The sequence below is a fragment of the Parasteatoda tepidariorum genome, chromosome 9 (genome assembly GCF_982258835.1).
Source record: "Parasteatoda tepidariorum strain Cologne lab strain chromosome 9, Ptep-v5.0, whole genome shotgun sequence".
NCBI classification, from domain to species: domain Eukaryota; kingdom Metazoa; phylum Arthropoda; class Arachnida; order Araneae; family Theridiidae; genus Parasteatoda; species Parasteatoda tepidariorum.
Genome location: NC_141763.1, coordinates 80,157,783 through 80,174,914, shown reverse-complemented (window position 1 = coordinate 80,174,914; position 17,132 = coordinate 80,157,783). Strand labels below are relative to the sequence as shown.

The 17,132-nt window shown below is 29.6% G+C and overlaps 2 protein-coding genes and 1 long non-coding RNA gene across 4 annotated transcripts in view; all 3 read right to left on the bottom strand.

Annotated features, from left to right (window-relative positions):
• LOC147804272 (uncharacterized) overlaps positions 1-16,537 on the bottom strand; it is a 34,319-nt gene extending 17,782 nt beyond the window's left edge. Inside the window, exons 1-4 of one of the 2 annotated variants that reach the window (XM_087152235.1) lie at positions 16,335-16,537; positions 11,910-12,096; positions 10,058-10,396; positions 782-945 (exon numbers count right to left, since the gene is read on the bottom strand). In XM_087152235.1, coding sequence (XP_087008361.1) covers positions 908-945; positions 10,058-10,396; positions 11,910-12,096 — 564 coding nt within the window. In that variant the 5' untranslated portion in view covers positions 16,335-16,537 and the 3' untranslated portion in view covers positions 782-907. The remainder of the gene's footprint in view (positions 1-781; positions 946-10,057; positions 10,397-11,909; positions 12,097-16,334) is intronic. The other variant, XM_087152234.1, reaches the window with a different exon arrangement.
• LOC107439826 (uncharacterized) overlaps positions 1-17,132 on the bottom strand; it is a 471,331-nt gene that overhangs the window by 197,140 nt on the left and 257,059 nt on the right. The gene's annotated exons all lie outside the window — the stretch shown is intronic.
• LOC147804273 (uncharacterized) lies at positions 14,322-16,336 on the bottom strand. Its single transcript, XM_087152233.1, has one exon. It carries the CDS (start codon positions 16,259-16,261, stop codon positions 15,005-15,007), a length of 1,257 nt encoding a protein of 418 aa, XP_087008359.1. The 5' UTR covers positions 16,262-16,336; the 3' UTR covers positions 14,322-15,004.

The window sequence follows — 17,132 nt, the reverse complement described above, 5'->3', positions numbered from 1 at the left end:
AAATTATTCACAATATATATTTTAAAACTTAAATAATGCTTAAGCACTATTTTTAATGCTGTTTCAAAACCAATATAATTTTGCAGCAATAAAATTTTAATTAGTTTTTGCTATACACCACCTGTAGAATATTTTGACTAACAATAGTTTCATAAATTTACATAATATATTTAAAAAAAAACTGCATTCTCAATTTCTGATCCAGAATTGAATAAAGTCTCTACCAATAGATTTATCACAGCTAGGGACATTGATTGGGTTGCGTTATTATTATTAAAGGATTCTCACTTGTCTTGAAAATGGGTAAGTGAAATCTTAATATTGCTTCAGCAATAGCAAAATTATAGAATGTTTTAGCATTCTTTGCCGTAATTAATATACAGTTTGTGGTCTTAAAATTTTTTGTAGTTAGAGAACAACACATTTAAGGTTTTATACTTTTATCATTAAAACTGCTATATACACATGCACACACTCATATATATACCCCATAACATTTGAGAATATTTCTTGAGGATAAATATTATTTTTAAGTAGCAGGGAACTGGAACAAGACGGTTTAAAACAATTAGAATTCATACAAAAAATATTAGAATTGAAGAGATAAACATAAGTCTCCATTAATTGAGGTGGTTTATCAAAATCTGTTTGTCTATCTAGATGAAATGAATTATCAAAAATCCAACTTTTACAGACTAAATTAAAAACAAAACTCTATCCTCCCTAAGACCACTGTTAAAGCTATAATATTGAGTTAACAAACAATATAAGTGCAACTTACTAACTACAACATCCTTAATCGTGAGGGTGGGTGGAAAAGGCCATCTTGCTTCCACGCCCAGCCCAATTGAAAGATGGGGCAACATCTTTTGAGAAAATTTGGCCCATTATGTTTCTCGTGGCTTTCTCAATATTCTTCCCTCCTACAAGGGCCAAATAACTTATCTGAAAAAAAATTGAAAAAAAAAATTATTACAAAATAGTATTGCAATATTTAAATAAACTATAGTTAGTCTATAGAAAGAATTTCTCTCGCCACTAAGTCTAAGGCCAACTGCTGACATGGAAGAAATAGTTAAATCTCATAACAGTCACTGCTACAGAGGGAGAGTGAGGTGAGCTCTTTCTATAGATAAGACTATAAAATATACAAAGCAAAATTTAGGCAGTAGTAAGGCACACAAAATGTTTGCTGTAAAAAATTAGATTAGCTTTTGGAAATTTCAAAATTTCAATTCGGAAGAAAATCAAAAGGATATAAAATTATCCCAGAAAGGGTTGCCACAAAATAGTTGCTTTTAGTAGCCCAGAGCATGAAAATAATTGACGAAAACTATGAAAATAGTTGCCTAAATAAAAACAAATATAAGATTAAAATTTTATTAAATGACTTAATCATCATATACCATGATCCATTTAGTCAAGTTGGTGGAAAATATGATAATTTTTATGTAAAAGTTAGTGTTCTAGCACTAAATTTTTATATTAAAAAAAATTTGTATATTTTCAGAAAATTAAATACTTCTAATTACTAGAATTCATTCAAAAAACACTTTTTCATTAAAAAAAAACACACTTATTCTAAGAACTTTTCCCTTTTATGAATAATTGATTTAGCAAATATATATACTATATATACAGTGAAAAGTGATTACTGAAATTCAAAATTCATGCATCGTAATATCGAATTAAAAATTTGGTTTTTTAAAATCATGCAACATTTCGAAGCGAAAACCGTTGAAAAGGCTATCGAGAAACGAAATAGACTTACGATAGAATCTGTTCAAATTGAAAGCAATAAAAAATGATGACTTAAATTTGCAATCGAAATTTTTTTAATTATTTATTAATTCTTTTAAAGTTTATTATTTTTATTTTAGTTTTTTTTTTAAGATAAGAAATTCAGTAAGTTCAGAGGATTTCGCGGGTAGCAAGTTTTCAACCCAATTTATGCAAAAATCATTGCTAGGAGTACAGAAAAGTCTCCTTTTCTTGAGAGTAGTTGCTTTTTTAAGCCTTTTCGGGCAAAATAAGTTGCCACAGTCGCCCTTTTATGTTTCAATAATAGTTCAGTTGTTCCCTTTTTCCTTAATCTGAAAAGAAAAAATCTGCAAAAGTAATCAATTGAAGCACTTGCTACCATGATGTTAATTTGATTCTAGGAAAAAAAGGTACCGGAAAAAAAGGTACGGAAAAAAAGGTCCCGGAAAAAAAGGTACCTGGAAAAAAAGGTACCGGAAAAAAAGGTACGGAAAAAAAGGTCCCCGGAAAAAAAGGTCCCGGTAAAAAAGGTACCTGTGTAGGGAAAATTCTGTAGGGGAAAATATTTTAAATGAGAAGATTGGATTGAAGCGCTTTCTGCTGTTCCGTGCATGTTTTTTTTCGTGTCGCGCGTGTTCAAAGAGCTTTTTATCCAACTTTTGTTTCTTATTTATGCATTTATTCTTAAAAAGTTAATTAAATATGAAAATGTTCAATAAAATTGTTTATTTATTTTCTAAGATCATGATTCTATCGGGAATCTTGACTCTTATCTATTGAAAAAGTGTTATCAGGCTACATGAAACTTTTAGGGGAGGGGGAGTAAAATTAATGTGTTTCGCTTATAGCGCTTCTAATATAAATTTTTTGGCAGGTGTCATTTTCTTTCATTTTTCGCTTTTTTTTTATTTTGTAATAAGTTACAATTGATAACATAGCACAGAACCGTTTCAGTTAACCAATGGCATGTTTGTGAATCGGTTTATGCATTGACGGTCTTACTTGACCCACTGTTTGCCACCTCTTGTTTACGATATTGGGGGAAAAAATGAAGTTTAGAAAAAGTTTTTGATTTAGATTTTTTTTAAAGTTTTTGATTTATTAAAACATAATATCCCCTAACTATTGAATTTATAATTTAAACCCTAAAATATGACAAAATTATAATTTATCTAAAAAGATATTGCAATAAACAAGGCAGAGCATTCTATATCCACTATCTGGTTAATGTTTAAATATCATTTGCTATCGAATTCGAGAGCATATTTTTCTTTTTTATATTTTGGGTTTTAAAAACTTCAAATTTCGGTGCCATTTCTCTTAAAGATTTTTTCTCTGTTAGTGACTTTTTATTTTCATTATTTTAGTGAATAAATCTAAAAATTATTTTCGATTATTTTTTAAAATTTGCTAAAAATTATAAATATTTGAAATGTCTTAATTGCTTTTAAAAGGCTACTAATGTTCAATTACGTAGTCTTATAAAAGTGAACTCAACCCAGAAGACAAAGAGAACTCCTAGATCAAGCATTGGGAGAAATTTGCCTTCGTGGGGACTTTTCAATGGAACTTAAAAGCATGTGCGTTACATATAGTGTAAACCACGAAAACCATCCACGGTTAGACTGACGGCAAGTGAACTCTAACCCATAATCTGTCTTCCACAGAGGATATTTTACATTAGTACTGTGATCAGTGCGAACTGAGTGCATCTTCATATTGACCCGCCGGCTCTGGCATTCGAACCCGGTGCGGCTCTTGAGCATTTGATTGGTGGTAATGGTGGTGTTATTCGCTTATTTCTCTCTTTAAATAGATAATAATTCTTATTTATTTAATTGGCAATAAGAACAACTTAAAAAATTGTCTAAACAGTAACAACTATCATTTTAATTACTTTACATCTTTAGTAATTAATTTACTAATTGAAGCGTAAAAGGTTATTTAACGTTGCATTACAACGTAGTATTATAATTAATGAATTTTTTTCACATTTATTTACATTCACAATTAACATTTATTCAATGTACTATATTTAAGAGCAAATTAGAATCAAAATGCTGGAAACTTATCAGAAGCAAACCTTATTGAATATTTTTAGCAGGATTTCATTGATTTAATCATGATTTAGGTCAGCTGGTTTTTTTAAAAATATCATTGTTTCGTATTGAATCGAATGTTATTTTAATACTTAAATATATATTAGTCATTTAATGTATATATGTATTATAATATCTGGTCTTTTACATATTTTAATTTGTAATTATGAAATTTCCAGAAAAAAAGAAACCATTCATTAAAGTAGGATTGCTTTTTTAATAAGTAAATAAAAAAAAATTAGTATGCTTGATTTTTTTTTTCATGTATTTTTCTTTATTTTTTTTATGATTCATTTATATTCAATTTCCAATTAGTTTGAACAAAAATTTTGCATCCATTATGCATTTGCTAGAAAGTAATTTATAATACAGTAATATTGCCTGAAATATGTAATTATTTTTATTACATTTTCATTGGATTTAAATTATTTTAATATTTATAAAGTGGAATTAAATAAGATGTGTTTTATAAGTAGATCAGTTTTTTCAATTTAAAATAAAATATATCACAAACCTTTTATGACGTAGTTGACAACTTTTTTAACTATTCCTCTAAAAACTTCAGCTTAGACGTATATGGAGAACTTTGTTTCTGCTTACAACAATATATTTATAAACATCATTTTTTATGACATTATTTTTTGAAAACACAAGAAAATTAAAAAATAACTTGATTGGAATACATTAGAGGAAAATTTTTTATTTTTTTGTAAAATAATGACGATTTCGATGTTTAAAATATACAAATTCACAAATATACAATATACAAAAACATAAATAGTTCATTGCTATGAAACTCTGCAAAAAAGGTATTACATATCATCGTTAAAATATCTCATAAATTTTTTAAATGGTATGTCTTTTAGATGTTAAAGAAAATTAAAAACTTACATTTAGGAATATTTAAATATAAAATTTGCTTTATTTAAAACTGCCATGTAGTATCATTTTTAGCTATTCAAAAAAATTAATAAGCTAAAGTAATGAATACAGATTTTAATATGAAATTGGTAATGAATGAAAATTTTGTATGTTGACAATTTTGAGTTTTTAGGGGTTTTAAATTTAGTTAGTTTTTAAATTTACATGTTTTTCTTTCTTAGATTATTAGCTATTGAACTTAAAAATTCTGGGATGTCTAGATTTTGGTTTAAAAACTTAACGCAAAGTGTTTTCAACCTTTTTTGAAGAGTTTCATAGCTCCTCTTTTTTCTATGTGCGATATGCACTCCAGCTTTGATTTGCTGGAAACTGAAATACAAAGAATGACAAAGAATGAAAAACTGAAATACAAAGAATGGCTGAAACATTCTTAGAAAAAGGTTGAAAGGGTTGTTAGAGTGAAACCCCCTCTTATTCTTGTAGGTGTATTCAAGAAACCTCAAGGACATCCATTTGCAATACACTAATGTACACCTACGTCAAAGTAATTGCTATCTTCAGAAATTTACAAGATTAATGAAATGCACTGATTCTAGCAGTAGACTCACAAAAAAGTACATAAACATCTTTCCTTTTTTATAACACCAATTTCCTTTTGTTTGCAAAAATTTTAATATAGCCGCAAATGCTTGTTTTTTGGTAAAGGCACACTTCAGTGCATCTAACATGATTCAATCTGTAACATACCTTATTGAATTTGATAATCATTTATTTATAATATATATTATTCACTTTGTTAAAATGATATTTGTTTTAGACCAGGGGTTTCCAACTGGCAGCCCGGGGGCCGCATCCGGCCCGCGAAGCCTTTTTTTGTGGCCCGCGGACTAAACTTTACTAGTTGTCATTTTTTTGCGGACAATTTTCGTAAAGAATCAATATGGGTTTAAAATGCTTTTCTCGTTAATAAAAACCTAATTTCTTCGTATCTGTGAAATTTAACATACCAATTGTGCAAAAAAATTTATTTCTCAGGTTTTACACCCAGGAAAATATTTATTCAAATGCAAAAATAATCATGTATGTAGCTATATTTTATTTCATTTCTTTTTGTATTTTGTTAATATAATTTAGCATGTGCGTATCAGAAATTTTCTCGAAGAAATTATCCGATTTAACTTTTTGAGACCACTCATTTTGGACGAAAATATTTGCACACACATTTGTAAATTTTAAATGTAAATATCTATTCTCTGGTGGTTGTTGCAGAAAAATCTCAATTTTCTCATTGAATATTTTGTGTGCTACTATGTAAGTTTTAATAAAAACCTAAGTTATTGTAGCCCGAATTTTTATTATTTATTTAATATTTTTTTAAATATTATTAATAAGAATTAAATATTTCTAAAAATCTACTTCTTATTTTAATTTGTAATTCAATACTTTTGTTTTGTACAACTTATTAAAAATCTGACAATAATATTTAATGTTCTTTCAAACATGAAAAAGTCCTTCATAAAATTATGATAAAGTTGTGGCCCCACCATTTGATTTGAATTTTTAATTGTGGCCCGCGGCCTCATGTAAGTTGGAAACCCCTGTTTTAGACCATTATAACAGAATCGTCCTTTTAAAAACATTTCTCTGATAATGAAAGTGCATAGTGAAAGTGATTTTTTATTAAAAAATGTAGTTTCATGAATGCTGTTTTTAAAAAGAATTAAAAATAAAACCGTCTTTAATGAAATAAAAAAAAATATTTAAAACTGAATAAAAATAGACATAACAGAACAGAAATGTCTATTATTTATTATTATTTCTTAACAGAAATAATAATAAATAATAGATTTTAAACAAAGCGAAATTTACTTATATATTTCCTAAAAATAGCTGAGAAATGTGTTACAGGCTATTTAATGTCATTTATCAGCGCAAAATAACGCGTGTTTGAATAAGTTCTTTGAAATTAAATTTTTTTTATGCCGAAATCTTAAATTAAATCTTAACCGTGTTAAAATGAAATGTATTAACAAAAAAATATTCTTAATAAAATTCAGTATTAAAATAATCCCTTAAAAGACTACCTATCTGGTAAAAGACTCCTCATTTTACCAAAATAAATGAATCATAACTGTTAAAATAGGGTGAAAACAATTTTGCAGAGAATTGTATCTCCACTAATTACTTAAAAACTGACATATGTTTTAAAAAAATCCTTGTTTAATTAAGAAAAGAAATATATTTAACAAAAAAATATCTAGTTTAAGAAACTCCTTCTTAGAAATGAAAAAAATTTCTTGCATCAAATCCCTCCTCCTCCTACTTGCACTAATTAACGAATCTGAATCAAAATTATGAAACGGCAAGAAAACTATTCATAACGTTAGCGACGTGTCAACTACTTCTATAAACTATTAGTTAAATAAAGAATAACACACATTCTGTAACAGAAACAACAAAAAAAATTTAAATAGTCTTTTTATCATATAAAGGAAGGGGAAAAAAGTAACATTGTGCTTAAATGTTCTATCTCCTTTACCTCAATTAGCAAAACTAAATATCAATTAATATGAACTTAAAATATTTCCATGACACCAACCATCCGAATCAGAATTTTCGACAATAAAATAAGTTAATAGAGATAAACGTATCTCTTATAAGAAATAAAAAACCTATAAATAAATAAATAAAAGACGAAACCTCTTATAACAATTTAAAATCTTATAAAAAGAAAGAAAAAATGCATCCGACCCAAAAGTCCTCCAACCTTCCTCAATCGGCTAATATGAATATCTATACCCTCTTTCCAATTTATCATTTAAAATAAAAAAATAACATCTTTTACATTAAACATATTAAAATGCATCTTCCCCTTAGAAAAATAAAATAAATAAATAAATTAAATACATCCATCTTCTAAGAAAAGAAATACCGTGACTCTAATTAAAAAAGAGCAATACTTTCCTTTCTCCACAATTAAAGAATAAACACCCAACACAGAAATCCACCCACCTTCCTTAATCGGCTCATATAAATATCAACACCCTTTTCAAAAAATATCATTTAAAATGAAAAATAAATAGCATATTTTATATTATATCTTGCCCTAAAAAAATAAAATAAATAGAGAAATTAAACATACCCAGCTTATAAAAAAAAGAAATACCGCTACTCTAATTAAAAGGCACCAATACTTACACCTCCAATCACGAATAACCATACAACACATAAATCCTCCCAACTTCCCCGATTGGCTACTTTAAGCCCCACATTAGCAACTTCTTCACAAAATATAATTTAAAATAGAAAATAACACATTTTTCGCTTAAAAAAATTTAAAAAAAAAGTAAAATATTATTGAAAAATTTAAATTGTATCTTCCTGCTTTAAAAAATAATCAAAGAAGAATAAATAAGTGAAATAAAATTTAAAAAAAAAAGCGTAATACAACCAGCCTATAAGTCCCCCCCCCCTTACCCTTCTCGTTACCTCAATGATCTAATCTGAATTATTACAGATAAAAAGAATATTCATTGAAACAGCGAGAAGCATTCATGTTGCCCAGAAAGCGAAAGGGGAAATATCCCTACAGATTTTCCCTATGGAGGTACCTTTTTTACCGGGACCTTTTTTTCCGGGACCTTTTTTTCCAGGGACCCTTTTTTCCGTACCTTTTTTTCCAGGTACCTTTTTTTCCGGGACCTTTTTTTCCGTACCTTTATTTCCGGGACCTTTTTTTCCGTCTACCGTTAATTTTCAGCATTAATAAAACCAACTAATATTTAAAAAAAAAACATGGATTTCAATTCGCAGATTAAGTCAGTAGAAAATAACGACAAATATCTATAATAATTACAAGTGAAAGTGTAAGGTAAATTAATTACTTACAAGTGAATGCTTATTTGCTTTATCCAAAAGCCACTGCTCAAGCTGCTGTACCTCAACCTCAGCTTTTAATGGTAGCTGAGGTGCTCCCTCCGGCAGTGGCTCCCTTGAAGGAGCACCGGTGGATCTTTTGAGATCCACCAACATCTCCTCCATGTTGTGTTGCATGACAAGTATCTTGCTCAACATGGAGAAGTGCTCCTTCTTATAAGTTGAAATAAAATAATTTGTTATAATTAAAATTCGTGATTATGACAAATCTCATCTCCATATACATCGTAATTCTACAGTCCCTGGCCTAATTATTAGACACACTACAAAATTCTATGTAAAATCTCAATTATCAGGTGATACTGTACAGCCTTATTGTTTTTACGCAGCTTCAACCAGTTTAATATTGTTTATGTTTGTGTATCAATTAGTTAACATTACAGTGCAACACAATCAAAATAAATACAAATAGGAAGCACACAAAAAAAATCTCCTGAATAAAAACTCATTACATATATGTTTAAATATAAAAGTATTGCTTATAAGCTCCTGCAAAACTAGCAATTATTAAAACCCTAAAGTGTGTCTAATAATTTGGTCCAAGTATTATAATATACTAATGCAATACATGATAATAAATATTCTATATTTATATAATATATGGTATAATTTATTCAAACTTTGAATCAACATTATATATCGTCTAATGTAACTTAATACATGAACATAAACAAGAGCAAATCGGTTTTAGTCACGTAAAAACAATAAAGCTGTATAACATCTAGGTTTTTCTGAGAGGTACCTATTTTGTGAAAAATTAAAAATTATATTAAAAAATCAACACAATATGAAGACTACAAAAAAAGGCCGTCCTAAAATGGGAAAAACAGGAGATGAACAAAGTTTGGCGCAATTCTCCTGGAAAAAACATGCTAAAAGCATGATCAGCAGCCCTTCTGCAAAAATTGCTTCCGAAATCCTTAGGCCCCCAAGATTGAAGATTCAAACAATTGTAGGCTTCATCACTGGGCACTACCATTTCAGGAAACATCTACATAGAATGGGACTTTTCGAACAAGAACCAATATGTTGGAAATGCCGTGAAGCACCAACACTCACATCCTATACAAGTGTGATGCCCTCGCCCTTACGCGACTCACTACCTTAGGCAATCCATATCCTAAAGAGCTTCACCTTAATTCCATTAAGGGACTGTAAGACTATATAAACAAAGTAGGGGAAAGACAATGGAACTAGGAAAAATTGGGCTTGGAGCATGGTACAAAATGCAACATATGCAGAGGTGCTACATATCTGACAAGCTCAAGCAAGAAGAAGCAGTTTAGCGGAAGGTTGCATTAAAAAATATTAAACATATTGAACAAGAAAAAATAAAGAAAGTATTTCAAAATAACTCTAAGCAACTTTGACTTGCTTACCTTCAAATTCGTGTTTAGTGACCCATGCATCGAATGGGGCGGCACTGGTCTCCGGAACAAGGTTGACAACACTGGCACCAGGGAAGGAAGTGGTGGCAGGGGATGATGAAATCACCACCTGCTGGTCATCTTCAAAGAGCCTACTAGGAGGCCGAGGAGACACACACCTGGGTGCAGGCACCTTGCGCCTCCTCTCTCCGATCGGCTGCTCATCATCAGATGACTCAGCAGCGGCCGCTATACATTTTCGTTTAATCCCCTTGCCACCTTCATCACTCGGTATGGCATCAGAGGTATCCACTAGTTTCACCAACATCCTCCGTGCTTCGGAGAAGGTCACTGCAAAAGAAAAAACATTCCTTTAATTACAGAAACATCTTGAAATTAATAAATACCATAGCTTTCAGACTTATTCTCAGAAAATCAAGATAGGCACGTTTAATAATTGTGTTAAATATTTTTCTTCTTATTTTAGTAAGATAATACAGAAGATCCATATGAGCAAACCATATAATGCAAGCATCTTATGAAATGTTTTATCTAGATCATATCTTTAAACTTACTAAACATGGCAATATTACTCCGGAACAGAATACCAATAGTCATTTATGAATTCAATATTCATAGAAAAAAAGAATTTTTTTAGATAACTAAAACTGATACGAAACAAAATTAACAATTTTGGATTGGATAGCTTTTCAATTTGTAACCAGCAAACAATTTACATGACTTATTACAGATAGTTTTTGCTTTGTAACAAAAATCATTCAATTTGTAACAAAAATCATTCAAAATCAAATTTCATAACTGGAATTTTCCTAGTTCGCAACCACAAAGTTCAATAAGTTTCATAGAATTGAAATATGGATAAGATATTAAAAATTTGTCATGTTTATAATTAAAATTACAAGGTTCAAACTGAACTTGAAAGAGATGGCTTTAGTGTTTTTTTCTTCTCCCATTATCAAAACAATACCTCATTTTATATGGATGTTCGACTGAATGCAAACAACAAGCGTTCAAAAACTTCTTGTGTATCGCTCCGATTTTGTTAATCTCATGAAGCGATGTGTAAACAGGCTTAATATTATAGTATGTCTTACTCTGATTTGCTTTTAAATCTCCCCAAAATTTTAACATTCATAAAAGCACTTTTAATTCATGAATTCTTTTAGAAAGTTAATATCACAACATAAATAAATTATAAGGTTTTTCTATGTTTAGAGTGTTATTCTTCATTTGATTACATTTAAAAAAATAGTATATCAAAAAATATCATATCGTAGAATAGCACATTTTGTTATTTTTTGGATAGCATACTTACTGAGATTTCCAGATTCATTTGCTTGTTTCATAGAAATTGAAAGAATGTGTTATATTTGCGAACACTACCAGTATAACGATAGTCTGTGGCATGCTTTTTCAAGTTGAGGGGCAAAAATCTTTCGGAATTCGTAACCTAAAAAACTTATGGCAAATTTTAACTCCTAATGCTGTGTTTAACTTTACACGGTCAATCCTCCATATTCACAAAATTCTGAGATTTTAATTAATTTAACTTATGGAGTGTTGGATCATGTTAAATTCTTTGTAATGATGGTACCTTGCAAGCATTGCTTATTAAAAAATGTTCTTAAAATTAGCTTGATTTCATAAAACAAATTTAAATCAGAATATAAAACTATCGATTATTTTTAAGCATCAGACAACATTCAACTCCCTGAACTTCAGAAAGGAATTAAGGGGTTCTTAAAAAGGCAGAAAACAAATGTTTATCGTAAGTGAAAATTTGAAAAGTATGAGAATTTCACTCAAAAAATAAAATATATAGCTTAGAAAAAGTATTACTCACTGGCTTGATACAGTATTCGATTTACTTTATGCATGGCCCAATCTTGCCCTGGAGGGCTGTTCCTCCTCTGGTGCGTAGAGGTGCCTTTCTTTGGCCAATAGGTGGTTCTGCCATCACCTATTAGCCAATTCACCCCCACAATGTCCATTGTGGAATCATCAAATTCGACTACTGCGTATTGCATCATCTAGGCACACATAAAACAAAGTTTGTAATTATCTATACAGTGTTTTCTTTTTCAGAAAGCACCAAATAACTTTCTTGGAGCTTAATTCTAATAAAAACTAGAATTAATTAATATATAAGTTATGCCAAAGTCTAACAGTTAAGCCCTGTTTGTTTTGTTGAAAGTTTTAGATATAAAGAATGTGCTACAAGTAAGATATTGGATAGCAATTTTATCTGTGAATCTTATAAAGCATAAAATAAATCAGAAGTACAGTCAGACCTCTATTTAACGAACTTCCCTATTACGAATTTCTCTATTTTGCGAATTTTTTCGAGAAACCAAGAATATTTTGGAAATTTCTTTGTAAAATAACTTTCAAATAGCGAAGTGAATTTTCTATTGAACGAATTTCTCTTTGAGATCCCCATTCCCTATTTCCGTAAAATTTCAGAGCATTTTAAACTTGTCAACGCATTTTATGGGGGAAATGCCCTTGAATTGATTTTTGAAGCCACTTAACTTTTAGAGAAAGCAGTTAGATCCCTTTCCCTTTTTGTTTGCATTTCAAGCGAAAAACTCAAGACAAATTTAACGGATTTTATCAGAAGCAATTAAATTTAAGAACGCATGTGGTAATGTATGTTTAATATTACTTTTATAATAAATGCAGATATAATTTTATGCATAAATTTAGCTTCTTTTAGTTTAAAATGTATGTAGCCTGATAGTGTAACACTATATAATGTTGTGTATTAATTGCTATTTTAATTATGTCTAGTGTTTATGAATTTAAAACCTGTTTTGAGTGAAGAACTTATTATCAGGATTTAGCGACTTCGTTAAATGAAGGTCCGACTGTAGTTTCTCAGAAAAGGGAAGGAACTCCGGAGAAGGAACTAAGCTTAAATTATTTCCACACCATTATGGGTTAAATTAGAAGCAGCAAATATAACATGAACTGTAAAATACTTAATGAACTGATAAAAATTATTCTTAAGAAATTAGAAATTCTACCATACTGTGATTACAAGCTACATTTGTATTACACTTAAGATATTTAAACAATTTCTTTTTATTTATAATTTAGAATAAGTTTTCACTAAAATATTATATAAAAGATTAATCTAAGATATTATATAAAGATTGTTATGATTTCACTTACCTGAGAATCTACTTTTTAGTTTAATCAGAAGTGCAACTTAACATAGGAGTTACGATGAATTTAAGGAATTTCAAAATAGATATGTATTTAACAGAATTACTCATGCAATGATTGAAGCCGATTAATACAATAATTATCATGACATTAATATGGTTTATACAAGAGAGCAGTTTCTTTTAACAGAAACAGATAATGAAATTTCACTACAAAATATCACTAATTAAATATATACTTTTATTGGATGTTAGTATGCCTCTTAAATTTTTATTGAAGAAAAGCTACAAAGGTAAATTTAAGGAAAAAATTAAACAATGGGTAAGTTACAATTATAATGAAATATGCTATTTGTGACCAAAACATGCAATCTAAAATTTTTTAAAAAAAAAAACATCTTATCCCTTTAAACACATTTTACTTAACTAATTTGAAAAAAAAAAAAAAAAAAGGAGACATTCGTTGGCATTATTTAACCATCCAGAGCGCGGGACGTGAACCCTTCTCCTTACGGCGCTCCATGCTTTTTTTAAAAAGTGGGTTGCGTCCACTCGGCACGCTTTTTAAAGTGGGTCGCATCCACTCAGCACGCTTTTTTAAAGTGGGTCGTATCCACTACATAAAGATCAGAATAGCAATTACATTTAAATTTACAAATATCAGGTATTCACACTATAAGGTACAGACAAATTTACAAATATCATGCACTACAATAAAATCAAGAGTAAAATTTATATTTAAATTTACAGATATCAAGTACTAACAAATATCAGGCACGCTTTTTATAATGGGTCGCATCCACTACATAATGATCAGAGTAGTAATTATATTTAAATTTACAAATATCAGGTATTCATTTTAATAATTTCAAGAAAATCTTTTTATTAGATCAATTAAATTTTATCAAATATTTTTACTAGTATAAGAAATACACTTTAAAAATTAAATATGAATTAAAGGATAAATAACATAATAATCTGATGCTGATTGTAAGGCAACAGCTTTACACTTAATATCAGAAAGTTTCCACTGAAATAGAAAAATAGAAAGGGAATCTACCTTGAGTATATGGAACTCAGAGGAGTTGCAAGGCTCCGTAAAAAAATCTCCTCGATTTAGAAATTTAGAGCCAATAATGTAAATAATGTTATCAATTTCTACAATATTATTAATAAGAACAACAGTTAAATCTTTAAGTACTACACAATTGTTACAATAGTTAGTATGTAATGTATAATCTTTACAAGAAACTTTTGAAAACTGAGCACAGGTCATACCTAAAGTAGGTCCATTAGAATGCTTTCCAGACAGTTCGACCTTATCTGTACTTACAGATGTACTGTCAACATTCGAGACTTCAGAATATCTCCTGTAAAGCTGCTGTAAGGGCCGGTTAGGTGACCTAATCCAGCTCTTTAATTTGCACATATAGCTTTCAAATGGAAAAGCACTGAACTGATCCAATGTGCCGTATAATTTAACATCATCCGCCAGATGAAGTAAACTATGCACATTTGAAACAAGCATTTCAACACCATATAACTCTTCAATATCTCTTACAAATGATGTTAATAAATCCTTAGCATAATCGATTGCTTTAGGAAGAGCATTGTCACTGCACAAAATTATAATTGCTACATGAAGCTTCAAGAAATGTTTATAATGAGTTGATGAAAGAAAAGATTTTAAAACAAAAGGACCTATGTATAAAAGAAATAATCTGAATTCAGTAGCTTTCCAACGATCTAACTCAGTAAGTGATCTCGGCTTTCAACTGAATTCAACAGGAATGCAATCCCTTAAGGATATCAAGACTTCGGACATAGAATCAACTGAAGTATGAGATAAACGAGCTATGCCTCTTTTCTTGCTCCAATGAAATAGCAAACGACGCATAACCCCCAAGCACACAGAATGCATATAATCTGAAGGAAATTGTCTTATCATATCAATTGGAAGTTTACACAGAGGAGAATCAAAAATATTGTGGTGTTTAGGATCTAAATATTGCCTAAGTGAAAAATCTGTTCGCAAAGAATACTCAAGATCAGGAGGAAAAACAACACGACCTTTCCATTCACCTCTCTGTGTGCATTTATCACAACTATGAAAGGCATTATGATATTTTGTGCCTTTCATGAAGGATTTAGCAGGAAGATCACAGATAAATGGTCCGGTGAAAACAAGTACATAAGATTGATTTTTGACTAAAAATCCTTTTGAAAGAGAATTCATTTCATCTATCAAAGATGATAAATACTCATGAACAGATCCTGGTTTTGATGTACCACAATACACACCTACAATAAAAGGACTCAGATTAATCGACTCATTCAAAATACTTGTTATGGGCCAGAAATGTTTTGATGAACTTCTAAACAACTGAACACCATCAATATTTGTTTTAATGGAAAGTTTAATATTTCCTAAACTATCATGGTGCTCCGTTTTAATGCCATCAAGAATTTTTCTATGAAGCCCCTTCATCAAGCCAAAATGATAATACTCACCATCACCAATTTTTTTCACATCAACATTATTTGCAGGAGTTGATAACAATGTCCGGGCATCACGAGGTAAATCATGATATTTACCCAATGTTTTTAACAAATCTCCTAAAGCACCAAGTGTCACATTGTAATGAATAGCCCAATTCCGTAACTCACCTTTTAAATTCGATTCACTACTTAATTCTTCATCTGAGTCGGACCCTAAACTTGAATTATGCTCAGATGTGGATAAATAATAATCAGATAGAAAAGATTCTGAGTCAGAAGGTAAATTGGATTCGATTGAATTAAATGGAATAATCGTCGAGATCGAACCAGATGAATTATCACTAACAATGCAATTAATACCATTTATAGGGAGTAAAACAGAAGATGGAAGAGAAGATGAATCTGAAATAACATAATTAGATGAAACAAATGTTACATTATTAGAAGAAATAGAACATTTCTTCAAAGATTCCTGAGTGAGTTTTTTAACTCTTCTTTGGCGGCGACGCACCTTGTTAATTTCACTCATTGGAAATATAAAAAATTAGATCAACAGAAAAAAGAATTAATGAAGTATATAAAAAAGATAAAAAAAATTTTACCAACTTTCAGAATTTAACAACCTGCAGAAATTAACAATCTGGAACAACGAGCTGTAACAAGCAACAAGTTAAACGGGAAATGATGAAGAAATTCTCCCGCCTTAAAGCGCTACGGAAGGTTGCTTCATTCCAGCTCCAGATTGAATCGCCATATTTGGCTTCGTTGTTCTCTTATATCGCCAAGACAATTATAATTATAAGTAATTCAAACCTTTCTTTTAAAAAATTTCTTGCACTTTTAAATATTATTACAAATCTTTTTATGAGAATTTCGCCGAAGTCGAAACTAAGTGAGTGAGTTTGAAAAATTTATATTACATAAGTAGTTACAAAATAACCGAAGTCAGGTTATAAAAATATCCTGACTTCGCCATTAAAAAGATAAAAGAAAAAATTTTGGTAGAATTTTTGGCGTCTAAATGTCTGAAATAATTTTTTTTTTCTTGCTTCAATTTTCTATTGAATAATTTTTGGTGCACTTTAAAATGAATATTTTATTTTTGATTTCGTAAGGGATATAATTTTATTATCTTTTTAATTCTTTCATTTGCTACTTGTGGCCATGTGACTACACGAAATCGACAAAAGAATAAATCTTACAAATGTTACATAAAGGAATATTAAAGTAACTTTTTTATTGTCATTATTTATTTTTCTGCGAGATACAGAATGCAAAACATTTAGTCTTTAAAATTGTGGAGAGTCGCATGCAAGATAACAAGTAACGCATAGTTATCAGAATTTGAGAAAAATGTTATAAATCGGTAATGATCTGAGATTCAGAGATGAAAGATGATC

Bases quoted from the DNA above. Each gene is read 5' to 3' on its own strand.
- LOC147804273 (XM_087152233.1), bottom strand. From the start codon at position 16,261: ATGAGTGAAATTAACAAGGTGCGTCGCCGCCAAAGAAGAGTTAAAAAA.